The sequence below is a fragment of the Sphaeramia orbicularis genome, chromosome 3 (genome assembly GCF_902148855.1).
Source record: "Sphaeramia orbicularis chromosome 3, fSphaOr1.1, whole genome shotgun sequence".
Taxonomy (NCBI): domain Eukaryota; kingdom Metazoa; phylum Chordata; class Actinopteri; order Kurtiformes; family Apogonidae; genus Sphaeramia; species Sphaeramia orbicularis.
Genome location: NC_043959.1, coordinates 56819625 through 56841634, shown reverse-complemented (window position 1 = coordinate 56841634; position 22010 = coordinate 56819625). Strand labels below are relative to the sequence as shown.

Sequence of the window (22010 nt, the reverse complement as noted above, 5' to 3'; positions counted from 1 at the left end):
TAAAAGTGTGCAGCATGTTATGTTCTGCTCACACTATCAGCTTTGATTTTGCATTTCATTTATGTGAGAGACAGCTACAAAGTACTATCAGATGCCTAGTATCACCTTCACTGAGGTACCAAGCAAACTAAATTGGTACTAAACACTGTGTAGCATCATGCAGATCACCGTTTTGTCAACGTAGAGGTATCAGTCCATCACCATGTATGTGTGTCATTATAGGGTGATGCAAGTCACTAAGCCAAGCTCTGTGAAAACAGAACATTTTCCAGTAGGTTCCATCCTGAACTCACTCATAGCTGCAGTCACATGTTTATGTTGTGTTGCTAAGATAAGAAGTGATGTTGAGGGTTTCTATACCTGAAGTGGAAATGCAATTTTCTGGAGCCAAAACCCAGTCAAGTTGACCTGATAACAAGAAAAATCAGGATAAAATACTACTTTATTTGAAAAATAACGTAACGTTAATTAAAAAAAAAAAACAGATCTAAACTGTGGTTTGAGAAAAAGCCCTTTGAAATGTTACATAATCATCCCACTAGTCAATTGGCGGCGAAACAAAGGGATAAATTAGAGCAAATAGTTGTCATTTCCAATTTTAGGACAGAAATAGATGGATGTGAAGCCTGACATACAATGGTGGCTGAGGATTACAGATGATGATCCTGCTAATAATTTGGTCAGATGTAACATGGTCTTGAATATCTTTTTTTTTTTTTTTTTCTTCCTAGGGGTAGGGTTGAAAATGATTTATTCGGTGAAAAACTCACATCAACCCACAAGAATGAATGAGGTTTTACTATTGTTGTACTCATACTCCAAGTGTGGAAAACATCCAAACTGTCTAAAGACCTATTTATGCCGACAGGATTTTCACTGTGCGTGGGTGTATATGTGCGTTCATCTTTTCCCACACACTGTAACAGTACAGAAAGCAGTGTCACAAACACACTGTTAACTCACTTAAAAGACTGTGATTCAATGATAGAAGAAGAAAGAGAGAAACAGAGTCAGACTCTTTGGGTCGCCTAATTACTGCCTGAATATTAGCCAACACCACTGCAGTGGAGTGCCATGCCTTATTAGAGTATAGTGTACGCCTGTCTGTTTACACTTTATTTTCTAGGCCCTGTAAATTCCTCTGTGGACCCATATGATGGTTCTCAAAGAGAGCTCACTCATCCTTTCATCTTGGTAAAGATCCTTCTAGCCCTCCTGCTCTTCAGCTCATGAAAGCAGAGCTAATTCATGTTTCAGACTTACTGCTGCTCGGTCAATTGAATTCTCCTCTTTAAACTTGCATGTAACTCATATCCTGGAGTGCGTCAGTGTGAAGGTGTTGCCTTTTCATAGATAGACGCTTTGGAGAGAAAAAAAATCGGACAATCTGAAAACAATTCAGACGTAGATAATAAAGTCCTGGCTTTTCTTCTGTCTCCTCAGATGGCCCCCTGGGACCTCGTGGCCTAGTGGAAGCTACAGAGATGTGCACACAGGAATGCCTCGTCTTGGGACATTCAGACAACTGCTGGATGCCGCCGACTATGGGAACATACCAGCAGCCCAAATCACCCGTCTCCAGCTTTGGATCTCAGAGGGAGTGGAATCCCAAGGACAAACTCCTCAATGGACACACTCTGACCAGAACCTGGAAAAATGAGAGCGGGAGGTCAGAGCACTTTGGTGACAGGAAGCAGTTTGGGAGCGGAGAGGGACATTTTACCAGCAGCGGCATGGCTGATATTCCCCTGGTGAGTCTGAAGTCTTGCCAGCCAGCCTCCTGCCCTGACAGCCCAAAGGACCAGCAGCTATAAAACACACTCTGCTTCTGTGTGCTGTGAGGAGTCCTTCCATTTGGACACAGTAAACAGACCAAGCAACTCACCCGAGCTCCTCTTTTCCTGTTTTATTGGGGTTTTTTTCTCGTTTCATCTCCTTTCACTTAAGTCGACGCTTCAGCAGTGTGTTAGCCACATGTACGATGTAGGCCACAAAACTATAGTGCTTATGCAGTGTTCTCTACAATTCAATTTTACTATGCCTCTATAGGAAACCTCTTCTTCTTTTTTTTTTTTTTTTTTTTTTTAAATGAACCTCCATGGATTTCTTCAGTGTAACATTTCCTGTCCACTTCATGTGTGATTTGGACAAGTGGAGGGAGGACATGTGTAAAATGGAGAAAATGAAAACAAATTACAAGAAAAAAAAAAAAACTACCATGGCTGATCAATATATACAGATATTTGTGGTGTGGTTGTTATTGAGTTGTTCAGGACTATATTAATCGACACAATCAAAGAAAATGGAAATACATTTCAGAAAGTGTTGTTCTAATAACACTGTTAGTGGACACTTGTTTATTCTGTCATTGTCTGTGTGTTTGTAAATAAGACTTATTAACCACTATCATGTACCTGTAATAACCACAGTGAATAGGACAGTTCTTGGCTGTTGTCATCATAATGGCTTGTCATTGGGAATATGGGATTTCACCTCGATAATGATGTTTAATGTGGCATAATGTACAACAAAAAACATTTACGTAATTCTTTAAAAACCCTATAGTTGATTTCAGAACAAATTTCCATCCCGTAATATATTCAGTGTTGCCCATATTTCATAATAATTTTCTTCGACTACTGCAAAATCACAGGCAAGACTTTTTTTAAAAAGACCTTTTTTATGAAGGATGTCAGTGCTCAATATGTGCATTATAAAAATTAAAAGCTCTGAAAGCTCTCTATTAACAGATTTTGGAAGTGTTCAGTACAATTAAATAGCAATATATTTGTAAATGGCTAAATGTTTTATCTAACGTTGATCTTATTACTGTATAGATTTTATTCAAATTGTGATTTAACTGAGCGATCCCTCAGTGCAACTTGCAATTTATTTGACCTGCTGTATGTATATATATTGTTTCCTCACAGATTTATTGTTTTCCATTAAGAAAACACGGTTTAGGATAACATTTTAATCACTGTGCCTTCATGATGCTTCTGCAAACACTGACTTGTGTTTATTTAAATGATGACAACATGTTGGCTACAAAGAAAATATCATCTCTGATAATCAAATGCCTTATGCATTGAATGTTTGCCAAATTCAGAGACAAAATCAAGTCATTGGTTCTAAAAAAAAAAATACAATGGCATGTGCAGATAATGGGTCAACAATGTAAGATCGTCTGTCATTCCACTGTCTGAAAAGGTTTGTTTTATTCCACGCATGGAAGGCAAATTACACAATGGAATAGCATGCTAAAAGATATAGCTTTTAAAATTAACTTGATCATTTTTGTGTCATTTTATTTTGTTGGAATAGAATTGATTTGTGCATTAATGAGACATTCAGTTTGTAAAGCACTTTCATATTTATGTCACAATATAAAGAAGTTAAGTGGGATGGAGTGATTTGCTTATCGCAGTATGTTTGTCAGTTGTGAGGGTGTTTGACATCACAGATACTGAAACAGTTAATCCTTGTTACTACTCTACAGGTATACAGCTACTGCAATAAATGTTTTAATTATGTGTATGCTTAATTTGTGTTCAGGATCATCGGCTCAGGAGTTTGTTTTTTTCCTTAATCATTTGAAGCCAAATCTAATGAAGTAAGCTAGAAATGTATTTTTTTTAAAAAATACATATTTATTCATTTTTACAAAAAAACAACACAAAACACCCCACTACCACCACCACCCCCGTGCATCAATGAATTTACAGTAACACAGTCCTGACAACAATAAATTAATATGCTACAAATTAATAATCATATGTCAAACTAGAAAAGCACCAAGGCAGATCAGCCCCCCCCCACCACCACCACCAATATTTAATCATTTGTTCCTTGTGCCAGTATCAACATTTCCTGAAAATTTCATCATAATCCGTCCAGAAATTTCTGAGTTATCTTGCTAACAGACAAACAAACAGACAAACCCGATGAAAACATAACCTCCGCTGTTCCTTGGCAGAGGTAACAGCAGACCTCTGCCAAGGCAGATCAGTCCGCCTCCATCACCACCAAAATGTAATCATTTGTTCCTTGAGCCAGTATCAAAATTTCCTGAAAATTTCATCCAAATCCATCCATAACTTTGAGTTATCTTGCAAAACAGACAGACGAACACCCCCCCCAATCACCACCAAAATTTGATCATTTGTTCCTTGTGCTAGTATCAACATTTGCTGAAAATTTCATCCAAATCCGTCCATAACGTTTTGAGTCATCCTGCTAACAGACAAACAGACAGACAGACAGACAGACAGACCCTGATGACAACATAACCTCCGCTGTTACACTTTGCGGAGGTCATAATAAAAGAAAGAAAAGTCTATGTAATGAAGAAAACAGCTCGGTCAGTCATGCACATCAGTCACCTCATTGATGAAATTTTAACACAGGGTCCCATAGCTGCTCAAACACTGTCCCTCTCTAATAATATAATAATTCATCCAGAAATTTCTGAGTTATCTTGCTAACAGACAAACCCCGATGAAAACATAACCTCTGCTGTTCCTTGGCAGAGGTAACTCAGAGCGTGCAGACCTCTGCCAAGGCAGATCAGTCCGCCTCCATCACCACCAAAATGTAATCATTTGTTCCTTGAGCCAGTATCAAAATTTCCTGAAAATTTCATCCAAATCCATCCATAACTTTTTGAGTTATCTTGCAAACAGACAGACGAACAACCCCCCCCCCCCAATCACCACCAAAATTTGATCATTTGTTCCTTGAGCCAGTATCAAAATTTCCTGAAAATTTCATCCAAATCCGTCCATAACTTTTTGAGTCATCCTGCTAACAGACAGACAGACAGACAGACAGACAGACAGACCCTGATGAAAACATAACCTCTGCTGTTGCACTTTGCGGAGGTCATAATAAAAGAAAGAAAAGTCTATGTAATGAAGAAAACAGCTCGGTCAGTTACTCACATCAGTCACCTCATTGATGAAATTTTAACACAGAGTCCCATAGCTGCTCAAACACTGTCCCTCTCTCAGCGTGTTTACCAGTTCCTCCAACCAAAAGTCAAATGGGGGCACTGAGTCCTTCTTCCACACTTTCAGGATCAACTTTTTAACAATCACCATACCAAACAAAACGGAAACTTTCTCATATGTATTGGCTGATGGTAAAGCGCTAGAAGCCCCAATGATGGCCATGAGTGGATCTGCATCCCAAAAACCACTGAAAAATAATAATTACACTGGGTTACAAAAAAATGTTTTATGCAAGTTGTCTAGGTTTTTTCAACTGAATTAGGACCATTTTGCACCACTCAATCCAAAAATGACATCTGTTTTTCTCAATTAGGTCAGGTTTTTTTTTTTTTTGCTAATTTGATTTTGAAAAATTTGATCCTCTCACAAAATATAATAATTAATACCAAAATAAGATTGGTAAGCACACTTTATGAAACTTGTGACTTGATTCCTGTTAGGTACAATGGTGTATTCACCACAGATGTAGCAGAATACGTCAGGCTTATTTTTGCAAGATCTTCTAGTCGAAGCCATTTCATTCACCTGTAATATTAAAAAAAAACATTAATCATAAATTGGCAAAAGTAAAATCTTCAGAACTCGTTTATTAATTGTATTATTTATTATTATTTGTTAAGAATTTTGTATCATATGATGTGAAAATGCCCATAAATGTAAGCAAAAATGTTAAAAAGCCAATATGTAGCATAGTTCAGAAAGTTGATCTGATTGAGCAAAATTAATGTGGTTTTTGGATTCAGCACACCAAAATTATCCTAAATCAGCTCAAAAAACTTAAACAATAAATTTGTTGTTGACCAATGTAATAACAATAATACATTTTATTTGTAATGCACTTTACATTTTTATCTAAAAATGTCAAAGTGCTAAAGGCAATAAATAACAGAGAATAAAAATAGAAAATAAGTAAGCCAGATAAAACAGTTTAAAAATGAAAACAACAGTTAAAAACGAAGACAATTAAAACAGGAGAAGCATGCACAGATGTTAAAAGATCATGAAAATGCTTTCTTGAATAAAAAGCTCTTCAGAGCTTTTTTAAAAGTGTCCTCAGTCTGTAGGGCCCGGAGGTGATCAGGCAGGGCATTCCATAGACGGATAAACAACGAAAAATACCGTACTTTCCGGACTAAAAGCCGCTACTTTTTTCTCGTTTTGAACCCTGCGGCTTATACAGCGATGCAGCTCGAGTATAGATTTATACGGGCTAATGGCGTCCAGGGGGCGGTCTAGCAGGAAGTGCAAAAGTGAGACAGACAGGTGGAAGAGGTGATGAAGAGGAGGAGTTTTAATCTTTACTTTTAACAATCATTTTTTGTGTCATGCACAAACCCTCATCATGGAAAACACACGAAGAAATGCATATTTTGCAGCTTTTAAGTTAAAAGCAATCGATGTGTCTGTCCAAGAAGGAAATAGAGCTGCAGCACGGAAGTGCCATTGAGCAACAACGGAGGAGAGACGTAGAAGGTGTGTGACGGAGCTGAGGCTGTTCAACTCCAACACTGAAGAAGACGACTGCAGTGGTTTAATGAGCAGAAGGAAGATGAAGATACAGATCAATGACTTTTCTGGGTTTTTTAACCAGTCGTGTTCCTGCCGTTTTACTGCCGTTTTACAGACACTGTTTGGAAAAAAGCAGTTAAGGTATGGAAATAAATATTTAAATATTTCTGCTTACCATCTTTCTGAGTAAATATCTCATGTGGACACCTGCGGCTTATAGTCAGGTGCAGCTTATATTCCGGTGCGCCTTATAGCCCAGAAAGTACAGTACTCAAAACCAGAATGAGTAGAGTTTAGTGCATGACCAGAGGGAATGTCTTTTAGAGTACTTTTGAGTTTGTACTATAAGTGAAGACATAATTCACTGGCCTTGAAGAAGAAGTTTTGTATCAGCTTAATATTATTTACATTTTATTATTATCATTATCATTATTATTATTATTATTATTATTATTATTATTATTGTCTGTTTCACATTTTCCTTTCACCAAAAGTATACAGCCTTTAAAAAAAGACATTATGTCAAGGTAGCTGTGGAATATAACAGAATACAATAGCAGTTCAAATAAAGAAAGAGGCAATTCTGGAGGGTAACATTTTCTGGAAGGTGGTTGCCATGGAAAAGAAAGGATTCAGGCTCCAAGGCTAGGATTCTTTCAACGTTTTGCATGGTCTTGAGGCTTCAAGAAGAAGCTGAAATAATGTGTTTTTTAAAATAGAAGGTGAAGAGCTTGGAGATCAGGACAGTGAAGGTGAGCTGCCGTTTTCTGTCTGAACTGGTGGAGGAGAAAGCTGAAGGAAGCATACCGGGTGGAGGCACAGCAGGCATGCTGACTGAGGGGAGGCTGTGAGACCCAGGGTTCCTTTAAGGAACTTTCAAAGTTACGATTGTTTTGAAGGCAACAGCAAAGCTTTCAGAAAGCAGCTAGACTGAAAGGTGTTTAATCCTTTCATATTATTCCTTATAATAGCATCTGCATCAAGGTATTTCACAAAAACCAGTCACTGACATTGATAAGTTAACAACTCTCACCCGATTTCATACAGGTTTTCTTTTTATTTTCTTGTCAAAAGTTAGTATAACAGTGCAGTAATTAATTTATGTGCAACCATTGGCCAGTAAGAAGGATCCAGGCACCCAGCATAACTGGTAATGTGATTATATTTTCTTTATTCTTTTAGGTTTCTCATTTTCACTGTAACCTCATTTGATATATTTATCAGCTGTCGCCCAATGGACCTGCTTAAATTCATATTTGCCATGCTAGCTATCGACTTGGGCAAGAACAGTTTCTGAGAAGCTTCAAAGCTAATTGCCTTGGAAGTGAGAGAGGAAGTAAATTAGTGTCACGCCACAACCAAGAAAAAGGATTCCCAATCGCATTTCCTTTTTTATATGGCTTTGAGAATATTTTTCAGACAGGGAAGCCTCCATGCACAAAGTGGAACAGAATGAATGTTCAGTGGGGAATCAGTCACAGAGAAGGCGTGCAATTCACAGAGAAGAAGAGACAACTCTCCACAAAGATACAGTAGACAGAAACAGCACCATCTACATATTTTGAAGACCATATTTGAAGATAATAGGAGCACAAATTAATGGTAGTGTGCCTCGGTACTTCACTAAACTTCATTTCATCTAATGAATGTGGAAGAATGCAGTCTGAAACTCTACTTACCGTCTATCAACCGTTCGGAGTCTTAAATATCTTCAGCCAGGAGGGATTCCTGTTTGGCTGACTGGAAGAAGGAACTCTGTGGGAGGCCCGAGATCTAAAACTGGTTACAGTAGAGTTTTAAAAGGACTAAGTTTCTCTGTAGACTGCTGTCAAAAGAAGGTAAGAGTTACGCAGCCCGGAGCTATTTAACCCAAACTGTGTTCTACGACCTGACAGCACTTCGCTTCACTCACACGCTGTAGCAAATACTTAATCTTGTATACTGTATGGCACATGTGGTTAGGTTTGGCAGAAAGATTCCAAGTGGTTATAAAATAAACAAAGGCTCTTTAATAATATTCATGCATAGCTGAGTGTACAAAATGTGAACTGGAAGTAAACTAGACCCAGCATGGGTCCCAGGGAGACTCCAAACCGTAAGTAATTTTTTCCTGTTAGAGTTTTGGATGAAACCTTGAGAATTTAAGAGCTGCTGCAATGTCTTCGAGTTTATTTCACAAAAGCATATTCCACTTATAAACCAGTGAGAAGAGAATAATTTCTCACACATTAGAATTGAATTGAATAAAAGTTTCATTGTGAACCTAATGCTATCTATCTATCTATCTATCTATCTATCTATCTATCTATCTATCTATCTATTAGGGCTGCACGATTAATCAATTTTAAATTGAAATCAGATTTTTTAATAAGGACAATTTTTAAAAACGGGAAATCGTCAAATCGATTTCATCTTACTTGCTAAATTTTTCATTCACAAATGTACGTTCTGGAACACAAAACCAAATATTATTTATTTTTTAAAAGATGCTGAACTTTATTAAAAGCTGTTAGATAAATCTGGAAACAAAAAGGCTGTAAAAAACCACCAGTATTTGCTCTGATGACATTTTATTGGAGTGTATCCCCCCTGGCAAACTTATGTTATTTTCTTGTTGTATACATTGGTTGTATACTGTACTTCATTCAATATAGATTTAATGAAGAAAAAAAAAAACTTCTGTGGGTTCATCACATGATACCATCACAGATTTGAGGTCGGAGCAGTGGCTTGCATTGCGGGCTGCTCACAAAAACAACATGCTGACTCCTGTTGTCTTTTGTAGTTTTACCCGAAAATCGAGTTTTTAGGGGAAAAAAATCGGGATTTTATTTTTTGCCAAAATCGTGCAGCCCTACTATCTATCTATCTATCTATCTATCTATCTATCTATCTATCTATCTATCTATCTATCTATCTATCTATCTATCTATCTATCTATCTATCTATCTATCGGGTTTGGAGACAGTGTTATTTACTGTACACTTATTTGAACTTGGTCAATAATTGATAATTACTCACTTAGTCCATGTATTTGTTAATATTTACTCCAAACCACTGTCTCTTTTCTTTCCTAAATATTAGGGGATTGCCATCTAAGGCACCTCATGATTCGATTACAATTCAGGGTGCTACGATTCGTTTAATCAACAATTATCATGAAAATAATGATTCTAACAATTTTCGATGCATCTTTTTTCCCCACTCAGGATTTTTTTTCTCCCTCTATGGCTACTTCATACTTTTAAACAAAGTCTATTTGTCAGTATCTATAAATTCAAGTAATCAAACAAATTTGCCTCCATCATCTTTAATTTGTGTCAAACCACTGAATGATCCAAAATACTTTCCACCAGGGAACCAACAGTAACTAGAAGCACTCGGAGAGCGCAGACCTCCGCCAAGGCTGATCAGTGCCCCCCCCCGTGGGCCCCCCCACGCCAAGGAGGTTATGTTTTTGCCAGGGTTTGTTTGTTTGTTTGTCTGTCCGTTAGTGTGCAACATAACTCAAAATGTTATGGACAGATTTGGATGAAATTTTCAGGGTTTGTTGGAAATGGGCCCCCCCGTGGGCCCGCCCACCCCCGATCACCACCAAAATTTAATCATTTCTTCCTTATCCCATTTCCAACAAACCCTGAAAATTTCATCCAAATCTGTCCATAACTTTTTGAGTTATGTTGCACACTAACGGACAGACAAACAAACAGACAAACAAACCCTGGCAAAAACATAACCTCCTTGGCGGAGGTAAAAAGGTCGCAGCGGCATATACAGCAAAAGCTGCTCTTATTCACAAATACAGATTTACAGTTACCTGCAAAACATTTTCTGTATCAAAGGAATACTTTTAAAAAATTATATATTTCTCTATTAACAGTGCAAAAAAAAAACTTTGGTGGAATGAAGTTCACATTTTTTTTAGAAAAATAAATAACAAAGACTTATTTTAATCAAAAGTGGTTATCACAGATTTCTGTACTAGTCTAATAAAAAAAAAAAGTAATAATAATTGCTTATTTAGTTTTTCTGGCCCCTCAAAAGCACCCCAGGAACCCACTCAAACTCTAAGACCCTCCACACACACATGCTTCTGTAGAAAACTGTAGAAAACAGCTAATTCTATCTGAACCAACACAAAAGCTACCTTATTCAGTCATAATAAATTATATCCAAACAAAATCCTCCATGAGCAGCATAATTTCTATAACAAACTAAAGATTTCACTATCCACAATCAAAGCATGCATCACATGTCAGAGTTATCTCACATGCTTTCCTCAGTGATTCCACTACTTTGGTTTTGGTCTCATTGTACACTTTGGGAACTGCTTTCTTGGCAAGATACTTTTGGTTCAGAAGTTTGTATCTGTGTTCCAGCGTCCGCATCAGAGCACGACAACCCTGCTTCCAAACACTAGCTTTTAAACCCATTGGGTGAATCTCATGCTCTGTAACTGGTTGTGTTCCTGTCATTTAGTAATTGAAAAATAATAGTTTTTGAACATTTATGAATTGTTATTGAATCATCACATGTCGCATCGTGATAAATCTAATAACACTGGTCAACAACAAATTTATTGTTTAAGTTTTTTGAGCTGATTTAGGATAATTTTGGTGTGCTGAATCCAAAAATCACATTAATTTTGCTCAATCAGGTCAACTTTCTAAACTATGCTACATATTGGCTTTTATACATTTTTGCTTACATTTATGGGCATTTTCACATCATATGATACAAAATTCTTTCATATTTCTTGCAATAAATGAATTCTGAAGATTTTACTTTTGCCAATTTATGATTAATGTTTTTTTTTTTAATATTACAGGTGAATGAAATGGCTTCGACTAGAAGATCTTGCAAAAATAAGCCTGACGTATTCTGCTACATCTGCGGTGAATACACCATTGTACCTAACAGGAATCAAGTGATCAAATGATTTTTTTTTCTCTTAAAACCTATTTTGGGTGAGAACTATATAAAAAAAAGGGCGACACGGTGGTGCAGTGGTTAGCACTCGTGCCTCACAGCAAGAAGGTCCTGGGTTCGATTCCAACACCAGTCGACGGGGGTGGGACCTTTCTGTGTGGAGTTTGCATGTTCTCCCCGTGTCTGCGTGGGTTCTCTCCGGGTACTCCGGCTTCCTCCCACAATCCAAAAACATGCACTAATAGGTTAATTGGTTAATCTAAATTGCCCATAGGTGTGAATGTGAGAGTGATTGTTTGTCTCTGCATGTCAGCCCTGCGATGAACTGGCGACTTGTCCAGGGTGTACCCCGCCTTCGCCCCTATGTAGCTGGGATAGGCTCCAAGCGACCCCCGTGACCCTAGTGAGGATAAAGCGGGTTCAGAAAATGAATGATGAATGATGACTATATAAAAAATCAACTGATAAAGTCACAAAAATGTAATCAATTTTGTGAGAAGATCAAATTTTTCAAAATCAAATTAGCAAAAAAAAACCTGACCTGGTTGACAAAAACAGATGTCATTTTTGGATTTAGCGGTGCAAAATGGTCCTAATTCAGTTGAAAAAAACTACAACAACTTGCAAAAAACATTTTTTTGTAACCCAGTGTAATCGATGTATTGGCACACCCCTACAACCTATGCACTTTTATTGCCAAACTCAAAATATCTACACAAGTTGGGATGTGAACACCAGTTTCAGGGGCGCAAGGTTATTATCGTTAACGAAAACTAACGAAATGACGAATACTAGAATTGTAAAAACATTTTCGTTAACTGAAATAAATAAAAACTATAACTGAAAGAAAAAAACGATAACTAACTGAAACTGTACGGTGTGTTCACAAAACTAACTAAAACGTGTAAAAATTATGAATAAAATTCCTTTCGTTTTCATCTTTGTCAATGTCGGATTGAGACGAAATCGATTTATTTCCCTCAAGTAATTTTATCTGCTGGCACCATATGATATTTAAGGGTCCGTCACTTGTGTTCACTTGTGGTTTCCAGTCGTCTTCTGGTCTCCACTCTACTTGGAAACATGGAGACTAATAGGACGACAGAGAAGAAGAGAAAAGATAAAAAAAACTACAACTAAACTAAAACTAAGCATTTAGAAAATAACAAAAACTAATAAAAACCAGCAAACCTGCACTAAAAATGAATTGAAACTAACTGAATTAGAGAAAAAAAAAGTCAAAACTAAATAAAACTAAACTATAATGAAAAATCCAAAACTATTAGAACCTTGCAGGGGCGTATCAGTTTAGAGTGTAAGTACATCCCTGAACATCCTACTGTACGTTCTAAATCTCTCTTTGGTCTGTTCCCTACAGGTTTAACACTGAATAAAACTGAATAAAATACAGTTTTCCTCTTGGCTGATCTGGTGCCATCTGATGTATTTGGTGTCGTCTGATGTCCCCATTGAAAACCGTCATTGACCCTTTCATGCATGAATTATGAGAACCTTAGTCAAGATTTTTTTTTTTTTCTGGAGTGTTTTTATACCTCCTTAGGAATAAAAAAAAATTGCGATTGAGTTTTTTTTTTTTCATGGGGTTGCAAAAATGTCCATGCATTTAATTTTTTAAGTAAAGAAACATGTATTTAAAACCCAATATCAGAAAGTAAAGTGAAAACAATGAAATAAAAACATTTTTAAGGCCGCTAATTTGATGTTTTCTCACATTTTAACATACTCTAATGCTCATGTAATATGCAAAAAACAACTCTTTTTGTCTAACAAATAACTAATTTACACTTCAACATGTTACTGCACATCAGGTTTATCAAGAACAGCCAAGTTATAGTAATGGTATGAATTGCAGTGTATTATAGGATGTTGCATAAGTGTCCACTGTGTTGGCTGATATGGAACTAAAACAACAAAACCTATAAATATACAAGAGAACAGCTGGAGAATAACTGTCCACTGGAGTGACCACAATGCATGAAAGGGTTAAACGCCCTGTCCCCTTCATGACCATCGTTCCAGTGTGTACTTATAGCGTACACTGTACCGCAGAGGTTAACCACAGGTATGTGAAGGTGTGAAATAACCTACTAGTTTACTCTCTGTTCTATTTCTACTCTCTACATCTCTCTTCATAAGAAGCAGAGATTTACGAGCAGCACATGAACATATCATAACCCTTCGGTGACACACGCCTGCAGTAGTTAATGAGCAGTGGATTCCCTGCCATCACTATTATCCAGATTTAAAGTCCTAAATTCCCAGCAGTGTTTACTGGCTGTTGGAAAACACCTCTATTCACATGGACAGATACAGAGTCTAATCACAACCCAAAGGTCAATATTAACACCTCAGAAAGACTGAGTCATCCAGTCCAGCAGGATGTAAACACATGGGCAGTCCTCATTGTGTGAGTATCTGATAAATATTCTTTGATTCTGAATCTCCTGCTGACGTCGTGGCTGCCTCTGAGCTGGTTACAGACGACGATCGTGACACTGGTCACGATCCTCTACCTGGCGTCAGCTTTTACAGGAGGTGGTTTGCCGTCACCCCAGTGGGCCTCCCATGGATTGTCCCCCTGGAGGGTCCAGTGCCCCCTCATTAGGGATGGGAATCAAGAACCGGTTCTTTTTGAGAACCGGTTCCCAGTAGCTCGACTCCTTGGAATCATTTGCCTGCCTGCTTAACGATTCTGCTTATTGATTCCGCCTTCGTTGTGCATGCGCAATGACGTCACATGTACGCTGCATTGTTTTGGTCAGAACGTAGCCAACATGGCATTGAGGCAGAAACGGTCTAAACAGACGACACCAGGTCCACTGGAACACTGTCAAAACTTCCATGTCTTCAAGAGGGTGGAATCCCTCCAATATCCCCAAACATTTGTCACAGGAATGTCACGTATTTGATTCACTACTTAGCGGAGTCTTGTGAATGTAGCGGCAGAGTGAACGCCAGGCTGGTTCTGGTTCCGGTTCCGGTGCAGGCAACAAACATCGTAACTCCTCAAATACAAGTTTCCAAAGGTAAGAAGGAAAAGGAAATGAGGTGCACAACAACGGGAGACAAGCCGAGCCGAGTCAAACCGCTTCCACATAGTAGAAATGCAGCAATAGAGGAATTAGCAAAGTGTCTTTAGCCCCCACCCCCCCCCACCCCACCCTGAACCGGCCTGGCGTCATCTGTTATTATTATTTGTACATACTGTATATGTTATATTTTCTGTGCAGAGATGGAAATATAAAAGACAGTTAATGCAAACACACCCGCTTGTACTCTTTTATTCCCTCACCCAATGAGAATCAATAAGGAATCGGATCGATAAGCAATATCGATAATGGAATTGGATTCGTTAAATTCTTAACGATTCCCATCCCTACCCCTCATCCTCAGCCTCATCGCCTCACCCACTTTTCCCTCCGACCATCACCATCCTTGGGGACTCCATCATTCATAAAGTCCAGTTCTTTAATGCCATTACCAAATGTTTCCCTGGTTCCACTGTCACCACCATCCTCCAAAAACTGCCAGAGCTGCTGGTCTTGCTGCTGTCTACTGTTTTCCGAGTCATCATTCACGTGGGCTTCAATGACACATCTCTCCAACAGTCCGAGACGACAAAGGTACATTTAAAAAAAAAAAAAAAAACTTTCTGATAAACTGAAAGGATGTGGGAAGTCTGTTTTTATCTCGGGGCCCCTCCCCTGGACGTCTCAGCAGGCTCCTCAGCCTGAACACCTGGCTCCAGTCCACCTGTGCCCTGACTGGTTTCAGTTTTATTGACAATTTTAATTCATCCTGGAACCGTTCCTCGTTCTACAAGCCCGATGGTGTCCGCCCGTCTATACTAGTCAGCAGGGTTTTGGCACAAACATCCACTATGCTGTCCTGACCACAACATCAGCATCCACACCTGTGTGACTACACTCTTCCTCTTCTACTGCAGCGAAGCCACAGGTTACAGATCACAGCGCTGTTCCCTTCACCAGCGCCCCCTGCAGGTCACATCAATTAATGTCATCAATGTCTTCACAGAGCTTTTACCTCCTGATTGTTTATTTTTTAATTGTCCAAGGACCATCAGTCATGGTGGAGGTATTACAGTAGTTTTTAAGAAGCTTCTTACTTCATTTCATTTTAAGTCATTTGAACTGTGCATGTTTGAACTGGACCACACGGATCTCGTCCTTTGTGCTGTGGTTCACAGGCCACCCAAATATGATAACAACTTTTTAAATGATCTTTCTGACTTCTTGGCTGAAATAGTGATGGACTAGGACAGGGTTTTATTTTTATTTATTTATTTTTTTTTCTGCAACAGGATTTTAATAGTCAGTGATTTGAACATGCATGTGTGTTGTCCTTCCCAGCCACTGGCAAAAGACTTTTTAAATGTGATTGACTCTTAAAGGTAGGGTAGGAGATTTTTTTCTTGGAGCATTTTTTAATATATTGCTTAAAATCCCCTTCACACCCCGATTGCAACTAATTAATTAAATGCTCTAACACAAAAAAAAAAAAAAAAAAAAAAATCCCGTCACCTGTGGAGCAGACAGGACTGAAAAAAACACCATCCAATCATTTTAACTGGCCCATCAAAATGATTGAATGGTAATATGTCTATCAAACTCCACTGCCATTTGACCCCCCCCTCCTTTCCTGCAAGTACAATCCAGTACTCTGGAGGCGTGGCTTCAGGAGGAAGTCAGAAGAAAAGAGTTTGGACTTTTGAATTGTGTGTTTTCAAAATGTAGCTTTCTCCTCGAACTGTTTTTCCAGGATCTTCAACCCTACCTTTAAATTCTCTCAACATGTCACTGGTCCCACGCATTAACATGGACACACACTAGATCTGCTTTAATCATATGGCTTGCCCATTTTCAATATCCAGATATGTGATGCTGTGTTCTCTGATCACATGCCTGTTTTATTTGATTTTAACCCTTTCATGCATAGTGGTCACTACAGTGGACAGTTACTCTACAGATTTACTCTTGTATATTCTTGTATATGTCTACGAATATGTCAAGACAGCCGTTGTGGAACCAATACTTAAAAAGACAAATCAGTTTTGAGCAGTTACAGAACTATGTCGAAGCTTTCTTTTATGTCCAAAATTCTAGAGAAAGTCATATTTGTTCAGTTGCAATGTTTCGTCATATTAAGGGTGAATGCCAGTATTACTAAAGCAATAAACCCAGCTAAGATGACTCCAAACAGCTACACAATAACCACAGCTGTGCCATGTACATCATCTGGAGCAGTTCACAATCCACATTTATCTAATAACATAAAACATAAAGAATTTAAATGAGAAAACATTATAGCCTACTCACCAGAAATGCTCATTATTTGTATACAAAATCCAACCTCCTTTCTTAAATGTCTCTGTCATAGAGGTGATATGTGTGCTTCAGTTCCATCAATAAGTCCTTTTTATGTCCATGGAGGCCAAGGCTGCCAGACTTCTCTGTCCAGTCGTATCCTATATTATAAAAAGGAAGTGGACTCTGTGTGTCTTGAGCATCACACAAAATCTAGAAAGAGCTGACTGCTGCAGTTTGGCATGCTTATGTATTTTTGATCAAGGAATAGACTAGGGAAAACGTTGAAAAAAGACCAATATTTTGGGAGATATTAATAATTTTGGAATACAATGGCCTCCCAAAAGGCAGAATGTTCACTCCACCTGCTAGCTAGCGTCAGGGTTGTCTGACCTCTCCTCACGATGTCCAGCTTTTCTGGAAAAGTATTTTAACTATGTCCGAGACCAAATCATTTTCCTCCCCTCCATCAGCTATTGTGACAGTAAAAAAAAAAAAAACTACCTCAAATATATTAACAGTTCAATTAAATTCAATTAAATGTGAATAGAGCTGAAACCGATTAATCGATTAGGTGCTTGAAGCGAATGCAAAAATTCACGATTCGATTAATCGACTCGAATTGATTGAAGGGAAATATTCTATTGCAGTTTTCCTGAATTGAAGCTTATTTGTGTGTCGCAGTAAGCATCCGTGTGAAACACAACAGTGGAACCAATGTTTAACAGCAGAGAAATGAAGGAAACAAAGCTTTGATTCAGGAGAATTGCGGTTGATTGATTTTTTTATTTTTTTTTTATCCCTTTGAGTTGATTAATCGTTTCAGCTCTAAATGTGAGGTGAAACTGAAATCTGATTGATTAAACAAACAATCCTGATGCTATACAGTTGAAGTTACGTTGGCCAGCACTGCTGATTCTGAAGGCCCAGGGCAGATTAGATTAACCCTAGCAACACACAGACACTGAAATCTGATTGGACCAAATATCTTACATCCTCATACACGAATTGGAAGCAGTGCAGCCAAGAGAAACGCTAAGAAATGAAGAGAAAAGTCTATTGGGAATAAATTAATACACTTTCATGGAACTCTTGAACACACCAGTAACAGTAAATCTCAAAAACCACAATTAATTTCGGTTACTTAATTTACCACATCAGACATCTTTATATTTTATACACCAGGTAATCTTTCCGCTTTGCTCTGACTTAAACTGCCCATGCGAAACACATGACCGCCGGTGTTTCTCCACCTTACTCCAATACAGGGTGAGTCAGAAAAAAAAAAGCTCTTTTCATTTAAAGAAATTGTACCACTGAAATGGAAATGCTTATTTTTCTTTTGATCATACAGTCATATTGATGTGGTTATTGAGCATGTCTGGCGATTGAATCATTGATTTATGGCATAGCATAACAGAGGGAATGTCCATTGTTTACTGTGCACCGAAATATCTGCCAACACAGTTTATGCCACCTTGAATGAAATTGAAATTGTCAACCATTACAGCATGTTTACTCGCCATCAAAATGTTTTGTCTCAACGAAGTCGTCCGGCACGACCTTCAACCTGGCTACCATTCAGATTGATGCAAATCTGTGCTCGTTGCCGCATCTCTAACACAGCTCTTCTCGCCATTCGTGTTCGTCGTAGGGCTTGGATTTCAGCCGTGATGCGATTTCTGAGTTCCTGAAGAGTTTGTGGAACAGTCTGATACACACGGTTTTTAAGATACCCCCACAAGAAAAAATCAAGGGGAAGTGGTCTTGAAACTGCCGGATGGTTTCTTGGACGCTACCAGTTTCGCAGAATTTTGTCACCATGAAAGCTCTCTGCACATCTGTAAACTGTGGTCTTGCCATGATGAAAACTCCCTGGGCACTGTCATGTAGGCCTATGTCCTGAGTGTGAAAGCAAAGCCCCGACTCCTGTAATTGTTGTCAATTTCAAGTTTGTTCACTGTGGCATACATTGTGTTGGCAGGTATTTCAGTGCCCAATAAACAATGGACCTTCTCTCTCTTATGCAATGCAATAAATCTATGACTACATCACCAGACATGCTCAATAACCACATCAATATGACTGTATGGTCAAAAGAAAAATCAGTGTTTCCGTTTTAGCAGTACAATTTCTTTAAATGGAAAGAGCGTTTTTTCTGACTCACCCTGTACTTCCGTAAAAACGGCTGTACGGTTAAATCTGGGCTGCCCCAGAGGGGGGTCGCGTAATTTAAATTATTAACTCACCAGTTATGTTTCAGCTGGAGGGACCAAATCAGGAGAAACTCACCAAAAAAGGTTTGAGGTTTTAAAAAGTTAAAACAAAACTTGATTTATTGCTTTCGGCAAAATAGAAAAAAGTTACACAAAGAAAACATCAGTTATCAATTAGTCTAGCATCAAACACACTATTCATCTCTGACTTTGTCTCATCTCATCATCACATTTTATAGTCTTCAGTCACTTGGAAGACTTCCATATTTGGTACATAATCTCAATGATTGGTTGAACACTTGTTGCTGGGTAAAACATGTCACAGCTTACGTCAAGAACTCCATGTAAGCTAATTCTAAGAAAAAACACATTTTGAAAGTTCACCTGAGTTAATCACCTCGGTTTGACGTTTGCACCAACAGTTTAGCTTACACTGCATAGTTAAACCACTAAGAGTTTCCATAAGTACATCTAGTTTTAACACTTGCGCACTTCTTGACCACAGAAAGTCCCTAAGTTCATAATCAAGATTAACTCAGCTCGCTTTTACCACAAAGCTGCAAGATGAGATCTTTTTCTTAGAATCTGACCTTTTCTCCAAGTTCAGCACACACAAACCTGACCCGACACTGACTGTTCAGTACAAAGAAGGACACATCTGCAAAAATTAAAGATTCTTCAAGCAAAACAACCTGCAACATTACTTTTTTTCTTCTCCATTTTGGTTCATGATGTATGATATTCACCTGACATTGTAGAACAAAATTTAAAGTCACATTCAACTCCCATTTAATATGATCCGTATCACAGAACAAACATTAGAATTTAGGTTGTAAATGTAGGTCAGTCTGAGGATGTTAAAGGTGGAGTAGGAGATCTTAGAAAAATGGTTCAAGCAAGCTTCATTTTGAAAATACACAATTCAAAAGTCCAAACCCCTTTCTTCAGACATCCCCCTGAAGCCACGCCTCCAGAGTATCAGAGTACTGGCACACGCAATGCTTGTTCCTGAGGGTTCACGAGCGCTGCACAGCAACAATTCGCAGGCTCCAGCCCTGACCCCGGCCCTGACCCCGACTCTGACCCCGACTCTGGCCCCCATCCGTGCATACCTCATTCAGATCTCTTCCAACACCCCCGCTCTTACAGAACAGCTCCAGTTCATACCTATCTGACTAACGTTACATTTCTTACTGATTTATGTTAGTGACAAAACAGTTTACCGGTGAACTTTCCGTCCTAATATAACTAATATAACCAAAGTCTGGCTCTGGCTTCATTTCCTGTACAAGTGCTCCAAACCTTTGAGAATATACGATTCATGCATGAAGAGGGTTACACGCAGAGGGGGGAGGGACAAATAGCAGTTGAGTTTGATAGACATATCACCATTCAATCACTTCAATTTGGGTGCTTAAAATGATTGGATGTGTTTTTTCAGTCCTGTCCGTTCCACAGGTGACTACATTATTTTTGTTTTTGTGTTAGAGCATTTAATTAATTGTTTGGAATCAGGGTGTGAAGGGGATTTTAAGCAATATAGTAAAAAAAATGCTCCAGGAAAACATCTCCTTCCCTACCTTTAAGAGTCAATCACATTTAAAAAAAAGTCTTTTGCCAACAGCTGAGAAGGACAACACACATGCATGATAAAATCACTGACAATTAAAATCCTGTTGTAGAAGAATAAATAAATACAAATAAAATCCTGTCCTAGTCCATCACTATTTCAGCCAACCTCACCTTTAAGGTCAGCAGAGAAGGCCATGCTGGTCCTGACCGACCACCACTAATGTCACCTACACCAATATGGCTGCTGCCTTTGCACATTCTACCTTTATCATGGAAACCAATGTGTAAATACAGGGTGGGGAAGCAAAATTTACAATGAACATTTAGTTGTTTTTTCTCAGCAGGCACTACGTCAATTGTTTTGAAACCAAACATATATTGATGTCATAATCATACCTAACACTATTATCCATACCTTTTCAGAAACTTTTGCTCATATGAGTAATCAGGAAAGCAAACGTCAAAGAGTGTGTGATTTGCTGAATGCACTCGTCACACCAAAGGAGATTTCAAAAATAGTTGGAGTGTCCATAAAGACTGTTTATAATGGAAAGAAGAGAATGACTATGAGCAAAACTATTATGAGAAAGTCTGGAAGATGCTATTAAAGAAGAATGGGAGAAGTTGTCACCCCAATATTTGAGGAACACTTGCACAAGTTTCAGGAAGCGTGTGAAGGCAGTTATTGAGAAAGAAGGAGGACACATAGAATAAAAACATTTTCTATTATGTCAATTTTCTTGTGGCAAATAAATTCTCATGACTTTCAATAAACTAACTGGTCATACACTGTCTTTCAATCCCTGCCTCAAAATATTGTAAATTTTGCTTCCCCACCCTGTAAGTATTAAAAAAGGTGAAAATCCCTACAGATCAGTCATGTTGATGACTTTACGGTGTATAGTCTTTGTATTTCTGCATTTTCTCAGTTTGAAAATTCTACAGCTTTATCACAAACCGCAACTTTCTTCACTTGTAAAACTGTCTCTTGAACTGACAAACATCATATGTGATTCATAACTTTTCCTCCAAAATAAGATCCAATGGGACACAGCCGGAGGGGGCAGGACTTTGGCTCTCTGTTTTCAAAGTCTGGCTCCTGATTTCGGTTCCTGCAGCTTTAATAATGTAACAGCGTAACGTCAGTGAGCCAGGGTTGAAAAAAATTACAAGGTAAGTTTTAGTTGTAAACAAACTGAAATCTGTTAACCATGCACAACGCATACATTTTTCCATAAACCAAATGAATATTTCAGATACTTCACAGAGCCAGAATAATATCAGGAGGACCTTTTTTTTTTCTGGTCCTTGATACCAGACACCACAGTGCAGTACCGTAGAAATAAATTTAAAAATGGAGAATGAGAGATTCAGTAATGTCCTTTAGATATGGGTACATTTTCTTGTACAGAGCTGACAGCACAACCTTT

General features: G+C 38.3%; 1 protein-coding gene across 3 annotated transcripts in view; it reads left to right on the top strand.

The window, feature by feature from the left end:
• The window catches only part of pcdh9 (protocadherin 9), a 406959-nt gene extending 403415 nt beyond the window's left edge, over positions 1-3544 (top strand). For all 3 annotated transcript variants that reach the window (XM_030122700.1, XM_030122701.1, XM_030122699.1), the window contains one exon: positions 1444-3544. In XM_030122700.1, the coding sequence (XP_029978560.1) occupies positions 1444-1814 (371 nt within the window). In that variant the 3' untranslated portion in view covers positions 1815-3544. The remainder of the gene's footprint in view (positions 1-1443) is intronic.
• Positions 3545-22010: the final 18466 nt, after the last annotated feature.